This window comes from Pogoniulus pusillus, chromosome 14 (genome assembly GCF_015220805.1).
Source record: "Pogoniulus pusillus isolate bPogPus1 chromosome 14, bPogPus1.pri, whole genome shotgun sequence".
Classification (NCBI taxonomy): domain Eukaryota; kingdom Metazoa; phylum Chordata; class Aves; order Piciformes; family Lybiidae; genus Pogoniulus; species Pogoniulus pusillus.
Genome location: NC_087277.1, coordinates 26453253 through 26467125, shown reverse-complemented (window position 1 = coordinate 26467125; position 13873 = coordinate 26453253). Strand labels below are relative to the sequence as shown.

The following is a 13873-nucleotide window of genomic DNA, read 5'->3' as shown; positions in this document are numbered from 1 at the left end:
TGCCCATCTACTGTACACACAGTAAGAGCTCAGACTACCAACTGTTTTTCCCTATGTTTTCATTTAGACTAAATATAAATACTTGAATTAGATACAAAAGCATGTGTTTGCTTTCAGCAAAGCTTTAGGATTATATTAAACAAGAAAGAGGGTGGAGGGGGAGGGGGAATGAAAGACCAAGCAGAACATGACCAGGTTCCAAAAGATCAATCTGAAATGAGTTAACCATACCTTGAGTCACTTGTTGGATGGCCAGCATCATCCCAGAAACTGTATCAGGAATCAGATTTTCCTTCCAGTTGTAGATGGGCAGCCACCTCACAACAGGCAGCCTCCTCAGACACCAGGCTTTGACATCTTCAAAGCCAACAGCCTGCATCTTCCTCCAGATTGCATTTCTCTTCCTTTTTGCTCCTGTCATCTTTCCCACCTCTCTTTCAGAAGAATGCAGGGTTGAGGAATCACCTTGATCTATGTCAGTCTGCAGTTTTCTTCTCAGATTTTGCAGTTCCAAAACTACAGAGAAAAATAATTAACAGAAGTACTGAGGTTTTCTGCAGCTGCTCTCTAACTCTGCTCAATAAAACCACTTATTAAAGGCTCCCATCATATAAACAGCTCCATGAAACACAAGAACCCTTTACAGCAAAGACCACATTTTCTGCTCTTTGACAAAATCTGGTCTAGCCTCACGTTCATTTGTGATTCTATCCAGCAACCTCCCGCTTTATATTCCCTGTCATGCTTCTGGCCTCACTCCAGTAGCAAAATGAGGTATTACTGGGGGTGTGTGAGATATAGGCTGGGCTATGCTAATACAAGCAGGAAGTGCCCAGCAGAACAGGCATCTCTTTGCCAAGCCCAGGAGAGCAGCCTCGCCTCTCCTAGGGGCAGCTATTCTGGCTGCAGTCAGGCATGAAGTTCTCAGCAGCTCCTTGCTAGCAAATTTGTTTTACTCACTCGAAGTTCTGCCGTCTAAACGACTGCAAAAAAAAAGCTTATTTATGTAGAAAATTAAGAATATCAGGTAGCAATAAGTCCTGCTGAAAACGTATACAGATCCTCTCTGCAGGCTGAAGCCTCAAACTCTAATGTAACAAGCTCAAAGTGCAGTAATGGACTGCAGTCTGTCAGCTCCACATGCCACAAACACTGCTGACAATCCTCCTTAAAACCTACTGCTTTCTGCTCCTAGGAGTCCACCCAGTAAAGGCTCTCAAAGAAAACAGTTCAGCAAGTAACTCCTGATCTTGTAATAACATCATGCTCCTTGTGCATGATACAAAGTGATAAGAGTTCCACACAAGTAGACATTTAAATGTCTTGTCTGATATAGAGCAAAGGGACAGTAGCTTTCCTCTAAGTTTTTTTTTAATCACAGCATGGGAATAAAATGTAAGTTAAAATCTAAGATCCTATGGGTGAAGTTTCCTACCAATCACTGTTCTGCAGCAGGCAGCAATAAAACTAAATACATTTTCTTAAATGTTTCCACTTTATTTATGTGAATTAATTGACATTTTGTGGTTCAGCTTAAGATGAACAAAACTGAAGCACTGTCCATCCAAAACAGCTTTAGAAAAAAAACAGACTTTGTTTCCAAGTGCAACAGGAAGAAAAACAAGAGAGGCAAATGCAGCAAAGTTCTTTTCACTGAGTAACATTCAGGTGAAGGCCAATTTTGTGTCCTCTAAAAGTGCAAAAAAACCCAAACCATTAAATTAAAAAAGAAGAAATAACAAGAAAAGTTTGCTTAAGACAGACCCTCACCTTCAAATGTTCCAAGCACAATTATTCTTTGCTCTGCCCAGCCTTTATCTGTGTACACTTCAGAAAGAACAGAAGAAACATAGGACAGGTTTATTTTAGTTTATTCACTGTAATAAACCTCTAAGCATCAATTCCTTTTTGCTCCACTCCCCCCCCCCCCTTTTTTTTTTTAATGTAGGATTTATGTTTTGCCTTTTTTTGTATGTGTGCTCCCCCTGCTTTTATCTTGAAAGTACAGATCAAGGACTTCATAATCAAAGCTTTTATGGCTGCCAAGTCTTTCATGAGACAGACCTTTCCCTGCTTTGAGTGACCAGAAGTGGACAGGAATCCTTCCAGCTACAGAAAGATTTTTTTTGTGCTGCGAGGGACTGATGAGTTTTGATCAAATGTTCAGTATTTTTAACTGTAATAGCATTTCCTAGAGGGGAAAAAAAAAACCCAACACACATTCTCACATATTTATGTACAAAAATATACCACATATGGATACTTGCATAAAAGCATCTATCTAATTTTACTTCCAAAAGATGAGACAACAGTGCACTAGAAGCTTTGAATATCGGGAAACAGTAATAAAACTCCCAGCATTGCAAAAAAAGTCTTAGAACCTTTACACTCTCCATCCTTCAAATGTTTCACATCAAAACACTGAGACTGTCTGGGGAAAAAAAAGCCTGTAATTGAGATTTTCCCAGCTCATATTTGCAGAGTCAGTAAATCTGGGCAGTGTACATCAAACAGAGATTAGCATGTGAGCTTTTAGGATTACCTGCATCAACAGACTTTTGTCCCTCAGCAATAACAAGGGATGGCTGCTCTCCATGGGGGTGTGCAAACATTTTACTGTATCACCAAGGTTGGAAGAGACCTCATAGATCATCAAGTCCAACCCTTTACCACAGAGCTCAAGGCTAGACCATGGCACCAAGTGCCACGTCCAATCCTGCCTTGAACAGCTCCAGGGACGGCGACTCCACCACCTCCCCGGGCAGCCCATTCCAGTGTCCAATGACTCTCTCAGTGAAGAACTTTCTCCTCACCTCAAGCCTAAATTTCCCCCGGCGTAGCTTGAGGCTGTGTCCTCTTGTTCTGGTGCTGGCCACCTGAGAGAAGAGAACAACCTCTTCCTGGCCACAACCACCCCTCAGGTAGTTGTAGACAGCAATAAGGTCACCCCTGAGCCTCCTCTTCTCCAGGCTAATCAATCTCAGCTCCCTCAGCCTCTCCTCGTAGGGCTGTGCTCAAGGCCTCTCCCCAGCCTCATTGCCCTTCTCTGGACACGCTCAAGCATCTCAATGTCCCTCCTAAACTGGGGGGCCCAGAACTGAACACAGCACTCAAGGTGTGGTCTAAGCAGTGCAGAGTACAGGGGCAGAATGAGCTCCCTGCTCCTGCTGACCACACCATTCCTGATGCAGGCCAGGATGCCACTGGCTCTCTTGGCCACCTGGGCACACTGCTGGCTCACATTTTACAGCTAACACTTGAAAATAAACCTTGTGACACTCAGAGAGAGCTGCACATGAAAAGTCTTTGGGATGACCATGCCAATATGGAATTGGTGGAAAGGTTCTGCTTTGCTCCAACAATTACTTTGATGAGTTAAAGAAGTGCATTATATTTACATCTGGAGTTAATAATATCCTCAGTGATCTTGAAAAACATTGAAATGAATAACTTACTCTCAGATAGCAATGACACAAAAAAGCAAGAGCTTTAAGAGAAGCATTACAGCAAGCTTGTACTTCACACCACAGAAGTCCAATATTTGAGTCATCATCATCAAAAACAACATTCCTAAAACACATCAATGTCCTGTATCACACACAGACCACGTTCAAACATTTTCCCATCAGGTGGCTTTCACCAGCCTTTAAACCTACCACCATCAGCTCTCTGACTACAAAAACTTGTTCTACTTCAAACTATAGAACTCCCTCCACAGAGAGAGTGATTGGCATTGGAATGGGCTGCGCAGGGAGGTGGTGGAGGCACTGTCCTTGGAGGTGTTGAAGCAAAGCCTGGATGAGGCACTTGGTGCCATGGTCTAGCTGATTGACAAGGCTGGATGATAGGTTGGACTGGCTGATCTTGGAGGTCTCTTCCAAACTGGTTGATTGATTCTATAGCTGAGCTGTCAGAGCTATTAGACTCTCCTCTTTCCTGACACAGGGGTTTAAAACTTAGTTTTCTGGACCACCAAAGGATAAGTGTGAGGAAGCTTTTGGGACATTTTAATCAGTGTGCTTACACACACTTTTGTAAGCTCAGGTTTTTTGCAACTAGCTCTCGATCTTATGTATGTAAAGCCTATTTTCAAGTGCTTAGTCAATTTCCCCCCTTCTTCCTCCCCAGGAAATACACAGAAGTATGATTCTAGTAGTGTACATATGTACAGTGATAAATAAAGATACCTACCATAAATTTAAGGACATTTAAGGAGCTTTCCCTTCTGAAATTCTGGTGCATCACAATCAGACCAAATTCACAAACTCTGAAACTTGACAATATATTTTCCACTGCTGGATACAATGAGATTGTTAGCAATAATTCCTGACATCAAAAGTACTCCTGATTTCAACCACTGGATGCTCAAATGGGGACCCGAGATGAAGATGATGCTGATTCCTGCTATTCACACTCAGATTGAACTAAAATCTCTATCCCTTCACCATACAGGATCCTTATAAGCCACCATGGTGACACCAACGACAACACAGAAGTCGGACCTGACCCAAATGGCTTAGGTTGGACCTTGGTCTCCTCCCCAAAAATGGGCTCTCCATCCCTGTTAACGAAGCTCCGCTGCACAACACTGAGTGAAGCAACACTGACATCGAGTGGCTGCGCTTGGTATTTTCCTTAGGTTCTTGCAAGGTCCAAGACCCTTGTTCAGGTCTGACACTCCCTCATGACAGAGAATCATAGAATTCATTCAGTTGGAAAAGACCTCTAAGATCATGACGGGTTTTGAATTCGGTAATATTAGGCACCCAGTTTAGTAACATCAGTATGTTAAAAACCAAAGATCAGTAAAAGGTTTACTCCCTCCATTTCAAATCTATTTACTGGGCAAAAAAAAAATTGAATCACTTCTCTGGCTTCCCAGACTGACATCTTCATAGATTCATAGAATGTCAGGGGCTGGATAGCACTTCAAAAGCTCATCCAGTCCAATCCCCCCTGCCAGAGCAGGATCACCTACACCAGATCACACAGGAACACATCCAGGCAAGTTTTGAGTATCTCCAGACAAGGAGACTCCACAAGCCCTCAGGGCAACCTGTTCCAGTGTTCTGTCACCCTCACTGTGAAAAAATTCCTCTTCATGTTTAAATGAAGCTTCCTATGCCTCAACTTCCACCCATTGTCCTGTCATCAGGCATCACTGAGAAGAGCCTGGCTCCAGGCTCCTGGCACTCATCCTTTACATATTTATAAACACTGATGAGGTAAATCTTCTGGGTTACCATTTCTTCCCCAAAAAACCTCAACAACATACACTATATTAAACATTGCAGGCACAGAGAAAGTTTTTCACATTCTCTCTTGAGAGTTACATCATCTTATGGCAGAGAAATTGATACCAACTCAAAGATTATCCCAATTTACAAAGCCCTCCTTCAATAGTTTCTGTCCTGAAGCCCCTACAGAGACAAGTTACTGCTGTCTGAATAATCACTTACTCCCTCCAGCACAGTATCACAGAATGTTAGAAGCTGGAAGGAGATCTCCAGAGTTTGATTGTCCAAACACCCTGCCAAAGCAGGCCATACAGGAACACATCCAGGTTGGATTTTAAAGTGTCCAGAGAAGGAGACTCCACAACCTCTCTGGGAAGCCTGTTCCAGGGCTCCACCACCCTGTCAGGAAAGAAGTTTCTCCTCATGTTGAGGTGGACCTTTCTGTGTTCTAGCTTGTATCCATTATTCTTTGTCCTATTACTGGGTTCTCCCTCTTGACACCCACCCTCAGATATTTACAGACATGAACATGATCCCACATCAGCCTTCTCCAGATTAAACAGCCCCAAGTCTCTCAGCCTTTATTCACAGGAAAGATGTTCAAGTTGCTTAATCATCCTCACAGGCAAAACCCCTTATTCTGCATCCCATCATAATCTCATCACACTCTTTCCTCTGTGTAAAAGCCTCCAAATGCCTTGTTTCTACCCACTGTGCTGCTGCTAGATTATTTCAGAGACAGATCATTCAGTGCAAGAGCCAGTGAGAAAAATCTGTTCTTTTGGAGCGTCCACACTTCACTTACTGGCTGAATTTCTGCCACCTGGTCACTTAATCACCTCACTGAGGCACCTCAGTGAACAGTGAATTTACAAGGCAGCATCTTAATCCAGATCTGTAGCCTGTCGCAATATAAATTACAGTAGTAATTAATGTGACATTTTAAACAAGCCCCAAAACCCAACATCTATTAATTCAAGTTTAGTATTTCAATAGCTAGGATCATGCTGCCCTCACTGATGGCAAACTGTTGAAATTCCAGGGCCACAGCCAAGGAAATTCATAGAATCAATCAGGTTGGAAGAGACCTCCAAGATCAGCCAGTCCAACCTAGCACCCAGCCCTAGCCAGTCAACCACACCATGGCACCAAGTGCCTCAGCCAGGCTTTTCCTGAACACTTCCAGAGATGGTGACTCCACCACCTCCCTGGGCAGCCCATTCCAATGTCAATCACTCTCTCTGCCAACAACTTCCTCCTAACATCCAGCCTAAACCTCCCCTGGCACAACTTGAGACTGTGTCCCCTTGTTCTATTGATGGTTGCCTGGGAGAAGAGGCCACCCCCCACCTGGCTACAATGTCCCTTCATTCCATGAAGCCTAGGATATAGCTAATATAGTTCTTGAAAACCCTGACCTAAAAGCATAAATAATTTCACTTCATCCTTTGTTTTGTAACTGAAGTACCTGAAAAGGTATTTTAGGAAACCACTACCTTGCATTCTGTGTTATGTCACTTGAAGAGTTTCCCATAAGGAATGTTCAGTCCATAATGAATTCAAAAAGCGATCACTTCTAAAACATGAACCCAGAAAGACTTCAGGATTTTGTCAGCCAAAAAAAAAAGTCATTGGCCAAATCTATTTAATAATCATCAGCAAGTACACATGAAAATCTAATGAATTGTATACACTGTTACACTCAGGGTTAAGAAGTTAAAGACAAGACAAAAATTTCTCTGTTAATAGTAACCTGAATTAGAACATCAGCTCTTACTAGCTCCAGAAACAAGCCTGAATGGTAGAGAGAAATAGAACATTATTTTTCTAAACAACCTGACTGCTAAAAAAGAATAATAGCTTCAGAAAACTCACACAGCAAGCAGTTGCACTGAAGTATCTGCTTATTGCAAGAAGAAGTCTTGTCCTCACTTGGGACTTAGCAAACTAGATACACATGTACAAAAAAACCCCACCCCAAACACACACAAAAAGAAGTTTGAAAGAAAATATTCAGAATCAATGACATTGATGAGGGCACAGACAGAGTCTGCTCAGCAAGTTTGCTGATGATACCAAGCTGGGAGGCTTGGCTGAGACAGCTGAAGGCTGTGTGGCCATCCAGAGAGACCTGGGCAGACTAAGAGCTGGGCACAGAGGAACCAGATGAAGTTCAACAAGGACAAGTGCAGAGTCCTGCACCTGGGGAGGAACTCCACCAGGACAGGTTGGGAGGTGATCTGCTGGAAAGCAGTCTTGTGGAGAGGGACCTGGGGGTCTTGGTGGCTAACAAGTTACCCATGGCACAGCAATGTGCCCTTGTGGCCAAGAAGGCCAATGAGATCCTGAAGTGTATCAGGGTGTGTCCAGCAGATCAAGGGAGGTTCTCCTTCCCCTCTACTCTGCCCTGCTGAGACCTCATCTAGAATTCTGTGTTCAGTTTTGGGCTCCCCAGTTGAAGAGGGACAGGGATCTGCTGGAGAGAGTCCAGCAGAGGGCCACAGGGATGATTAGGGGACTGAAGGGCATGGCTTATGAGGAGAGGCTGAGGGACCTGGGGCTGCTTAGTGTGGAGAAGAGAAGACTTAGAGGAGGTTTGATAAATGTTTATAAGTATCTGAGGGCTGCCAGGAGTAGGGGGACAGGCTCTGCTCACTGCTCCCTGGGATAGGACAAGGAGCAATGGGTGTGAGCTGCAGCAAAAGAGGTTTCACCTCAACACAAAGGGGAACTTCTTTACTGTGAGGGTCACAGAGCACTGGAACAGGCTCCCCAGAGAGGTTGTTGGGTCTCCTTCTCTGGAGCCTTTCAAGGCCTGTCTGGATGCGTTCCTGTGTGATCTGTTAGATAGGATTGTCCTGCTCTGGCAGGGGGCTTGGACTCGATGATCTCCTTGTGTCCCTTCCAGCCCCTAACATCCTGTGAGCCTGTAAAGTACCCCATACACGGTCCACAGCTTATGGGGAAAAAAGGTATTTCAATTCCAAATTCCAACAGTGTAGAAATAACTCAAATTAAATCTACCACCCATCCTACCCCCCTCTGTATATTCACCAAGTTCTCCGAAATCAGGAACCTTCTTGCTGCCTCTCCAGCACTTTCATCCAAAGTAGCAGGGAAAAAAAAAAAACAACCCACAGCTGTGCTCAGTAACTCAGAACACAGGGACTTGCATGCCAGGTCCTTAAGAAGCCACTGAAATATACATTAGCGAAGTTGCTCAACCAAAGGCATCATCCAAATGACTCCATATAGTGCATTCAAATTCCCCACAAATTTCCCCAATTCCCAAGCCACAGTCCATTTTAATTGAGAATAATTGAGATGACAACCTGGCCAAATGCAGCTACTTGCACATTTTCACACAGTATCATCAAGGTTGGAAGAGACCTCACAGATCATCAAGTCCAACCCTTTACCACAGAGCTCAAGGCTAGACCATGGCACCAAGTGCCACGTCCAATCCTGCCTTGAACAGCTCCAGGGACGGCGACTCCACCACCTCCCCGGGCAGCCCATTCCAGTGTCCAATGACTCTCTCAGGGAAGAACTTTCTCCTCACCTCCAGCCTAAATCTCCCCTGGCACAGCCTGAGGCTGTGTCCTCTTGTTCTGGTGCTGGCCACCTGAGAGAAGAGAGCAACCTCCTCCTGGCCACAACCTCCCCTCAGGTAGTTGTAGACAGCAATAAGGTCACCTCTGAGCCTCCTCTTCTCCAGGCTAACCAATCCCAGCTCCCTCAGCCTCTCCTCGTAGGGCTGTGCTCAAGGCCTCTCCCCAGCCTCGTCGCCCTTCTCTGGACACTCTCAAGCATCTCAATGTCCCTCCTAAACTGGGGGGCCCAGAACTCAACACAGCACTCAAGGTGTGGTCTAACCAGTGCAGAGTACAGGGGCAGAATGACCTCCCTGCTCCTGCTGACCACACCATTCCTGATGCAGGCCAGGATGCCACTGGCTCTCTTGGCCACCTGGGCACACTGCTGGCTCATGTTCAGGCAGGTATCAATCAGCACCCCCAGATCCCTCTCTGTCTGGCTGCTCTCCAGCCACTCCCACCCCAGCCTGTATCTCTGCATGGGGTTGTTGTGGCCAAAGTGCAGCACCCTGCACTTGGGGCTATTGAATGCCATCCCCTTGGACTCTGCCCATCTGTCCAGGTGGTCAAGGTCCCGCTGCAGAGCCCTTCATTTTCTACAAGTGGTTATATAAGGAAGCAATTCCATTGATCAGACTTGCACTGGCCTCTTAGCATTTGGACATTTTTGCCCTAATTGTTAGTGGTCTATAATTATTGCAGGGAAATCTCTTCTAGGTGGTCTTGAGCAATGTATTCTACCTTTATACCTCTTCTCCACATGCTAATTAAGATATACTCCTATTTTCCGTTATGTGATTGCTAATGACTATTGATGAAGGTTGTTGTTTTGCTGCTTTAAGTGTTGAGTGTTACTCAGATTAGACAATTTATCATCAGATAGCAGCAAGTCAGTAAAGGCCTTATGGCTTTGAAACATGATCCCTTTCCTGGGGTTCTGGGGGCAGGATCTACATTGCACAATATAGTGTCTCCTTTTTCCTGGGACTATGAGAATGGTACCAAGTGGAGGGTGAAGAACAGATGATAAAGATGGTACAAGATGCTTGCAATATACACCATTCCACCACGTTTGAGAGAGCAGAAAGGAAGAAGACCAAGATCATAGCTCACTAACAAGAAGTGGTCAATTCATTATCATCACTGAATTGTGCACGCTTTAATTAAATCATGCTTTTAGGATGCTTGTACATTCTGTTTGAAACATGTTCATTAAGGCAAGAGAAATATACCACTGCAACTCAACAGGTACTGCAAACTCCACTTATTTTCCAAAATAATTAGTATCTGCCCTAGACAGCTCCAAATCTTAGGAAACTTATTAGATTGGAAAAGACCTTCAAGATCATCAAGTCCAATCATTAGTTTCACACTGAAAAGTCCTTGACTAATCCCTCAGCACAACATCTAATCACTATGAATCACTGTGGTTGGAAAGGACCACCAGGATCATCCAGTCCAAACTCTCACCCTTGTCCTGGTAGGGCATAAATCCTGCCAGGCAAGTTTAACCCTGGCTCTCCTCCTCCTGTCATGCTAGGACCACCAGGATCACCCAGTCCAAACTATCACCTTTCCTTGTGACGGTGAGGGAGTACAGACAATCAAGCCTGTCCCATGCCAGTGCTCTCTCCAAAACAATCCAAAACCTGTATTTTTAAGATGCATTGCCAAACCAGAAACCCATCAATTGATCAAACTCCTATCTTTTAACTACAGTTCAGAAAGTAATCAGGAAGGCCTCACTTTTCATTGCATATGAAATTTAAATTTCACAGAAACACTTTGAAAGTCTTATACCTCCCTTCTCTCAGCCTCATCTCCTGTCACCCCATAAACAACACGAGCAGACAGCCTTAAGTCCTGTTGAATTAAAAACCATCAAAACAAAAAAAAACAACTAAGCAATGAAATTCTCATAGCAGTTATGGAAAGGTTTCTCCTGACCCTAGTGATTGCTTAATTGACTGTGGAGTGCTTCGTTAGATAAAAATGCACTTGAGCATATGGCTGGGTAGTTTGCTGACTCAGGTGCTCAGCAGTCGCTTTTTGTTTAGTGCCTGATTTTCACCAATGACACAAACCATCTTCTTGGGCCTTTTCCCCCTCACAGTTCCTTTTCCATCACTGCTTTTCAAATTCAGACTTTTCATCTCACCTTGGTATTTTTTTTTTTTGCTTTCTCTTCCACTGCTTTACAATTTGATTTCCTCCTCTCGTGGAAGATCTCCACATTCTGACTCTCATACTCCATACAGACAATCCCCTTTCACCTCATTAAAACTTGTCCCATATGCTCCTATGTGCTGATGCAGTTATATGCTGATTTTTTCTTTCCTATCACAGACCAGTTTTGCACTTTCCCAGTTTGGGATTACTTCCCTCAAATGAAATTATCATTCAGAAATTTGCAGTGCTTCCAAGATAGACAATAAGCAGCACAGTGCATTTTAAAAGGCATACACGGAACAGATCTGTGGTTTCCAACTGTAATTGCTTTGATTTTGCCAAAGCTGAAATTGTAGCAGGATTTCATTGGAGTGAGGGGAGTTAAAAAATAAAGAAAGTTTTAAAATCTCATTTTAATACACATCTTGGGACAATTTGTACAGAAAACTTAGTTACCAGGATGAGTGGTATAAACTTAGATTAATGGTTTTGTTTAGAGACTCTAAATTAGTCCCAGCATCAGACTGCCACAGTCCACACAAAACCACCCATCCCAGCATCAGATTGCCACAGTCCACACAAAACCACCCATCCCAGCATCAGACTGCCACAGTCCACACAAAACCACCCATCCCAGCATCAGACTGCCACAGTCCACACAAAACCACCCATCCCAGCATCAGACTGCCACACTCCAAACCAAGCCACCGACCGCGACACCAAGCTGCAACACTCCAAACCAAGCCACCAATCATGATACCAAGCTGCAATATATGGAAAAAGTCAGTCAAAAAGCCTTCCTATATCAATTGTTTGTGTTTTACTCAAACCCCTCAATAATGCTTTGGCAATGTTATCTGCTTGATCTGTCTGTGGCTGGCGTTTAAACAGCCAAGCCCACTGCCATTACAGAGTTACAAATAATAATTACATATATGGATAGATTACAGCTTTGGAATTCATTTTCTCTCCATCTGGTGTACATTTTAGTTTGACCACAAATGAAGTACTATCCTAGGAAACTAATTAACAATTATTGTAAACAATACCAAAGAGAGCAATCTGACTGACCTACTGAGTGCACTGTTTGCTTGCTCTATGGCACGGCAACAGCAGTTGGTCTATGACCATGCTGGGCTGAAGTACAGCACAATCCCCATGGGCAGCAGGTGTACATTTCAGCTTATTTTGTTGGTTTAGGGTTTTAAATAAGAGGCTTTTTTTAATTAAGAAAAAGCACTGAACACCACTATTTCAAAATCACTTTCCTCAAATCTGTATCACAAATCCTGATCAATTTTTAGGCTGTCAAATACCCTGTGAAGTGCCAGTTGGTTTTGGTTTCTTTTCTTCAAACCATCTAGAAGGCTGAAAGGCTCCCCAAAGGCACAACTGAAACTCAATTTTTTGTCTTCAAGACTAATATTTGAATGTAAAGATCCTTAGGACAGAGACCACCTTTCTGCTGTGCCATATGCAACACCAAGCAAGGAGCAGACAGTTAACGTTGATGCAGGAAACAGAAGCTGCCTGAGAACAGAGGAGTGACTAAGTTCATTCTTCCTAATTTAAGAATAATCCAATTCATTAGTTGTATTGCAGTACAGCATTAACAGGGATAGGAATCCACGGAAAATATCCACACCAATAAGTGAGTGACAAAAAAGCAAAACTTATAGGCATTGCACTCTCCAGCATCCACGTTGCTTCATTTTTCAGTCACTCCCTGGATGTTTTCAGCTGCTCCAGATAACTGAGCAAAGTTTAGAGAAGGCTTCACTTCAAAAGAAGACAAAACCAATGTAAGGTTACATCAGTTCTGTCTCTTTCTGCACACCCACTCCTTCAATGATGTATCCCAGATTTTTTCCATCCCCATTAACCCAGAACAACCTTCCTACAGCACTCAAACACACATAAATACCCTCACTTCCATCCCATAAAAACGTTGCCCTGGTGAGCTGAACAAATCACCCTCAGTTCATTTGGGAAGCTAACCTGAGAGGAGGGCAGGCAGAACAACGTCTGCTCTCTTAGAGTCACATCATACAGGGTCTGGCAAAGAGGCAAAGCCAACTGCTGTGCCACACAGCACTGGATAGCCTGCTGTGAAAAGCAACACAGGCACCAGCCAGCCTGCACCAAGTGACTCCAAGGCCAGGAGCCAATTACATGTATAACTAGAGGTAGGTTTGATCCCAAACAGCTTGTGACTAAAGAGACACGACAGACACAGTGGCAACGGAGGAAAATCATCCTGAGTCCCAGCAGTGGACTGAAGCAGCCTTCTGCCCAGCTTTCCCCATCAAGGTCTAGCTGTTTACATAGCAGATGAGTAACTCCTCACTTCAAAATTCAGGATAGTGTTAACATTACTTTCTAGGCATCATTCAGCTGAACATCTTTAAAAAGCTAACTCTGTTTCTCTCCACAGCCAACATACCAAGATATTTCAGTTGCTTGACCAGGGGTTTATACTGAATCATCTCAGCAGATCTTTTTCAATCATGATTCTGCAGTTCCCCAGCTTATCACATAATCAACTAGGTTGGAAGAGACCTCCAAGCTCATCCAGTCCAACCTAGCACCCAGCCCTATCCAGTCAACTAGACCATGGCACTAAGTGCCTCATCCAGGCTTTTCTTTAACACCTCCAGGGATGGCAACTCCACCACCTCCCTGGGCAGCCCATTCCAATGCTAATCACTCTCTCTGCCAACAACTACCTCCTAACATCCAGCCTAGACCTCCTCCAGCACAACTTGAGACTGTGTCCCCTTTTTCTGTTGCTGGTTGCCTGGCAGAAGAGGCCAACACCCACCTGGCTACAATGTCCCTTCAGGTAGTTGTAGACAGCAATGAGATCTGCCC

At 44.0% G+C, this 13873-nt stretch overlaps 1 protein-coding gene across 3 annotated transcripts in view; it reads right to left on the bottom strand.

Moving 5' to 3' along the window:
* The window catches only part of SLC26A7 (solute carrier family 26 member 7), an 85597-nt gene that overhangs the window by 67912 nt on the left and 3812 nt on the right, over positions 1 to 13873 (bottom strand). For all 3 annotated transcript variants that reach the window (XM_064154674.1, XM_064154672.1, XM_064154673.1), the window contains exons 2-3: positions 1771 to 1827; positions 232 to 516 (exon numbers count right to left, since the gene is read on the bottom strand). In XM_064154674.1, coding sequence (XP_064010744.1) covers positions 232 to 421 — 190 coding nt within the window. In that variant the 5' untranslated portion in view covers positions 422 to 516; positions 1771 to 1827. The remainder of the gene's footprint in view (positions 1 to 231; positions 517 to 1770; positions 1828 to 13873) is intronic.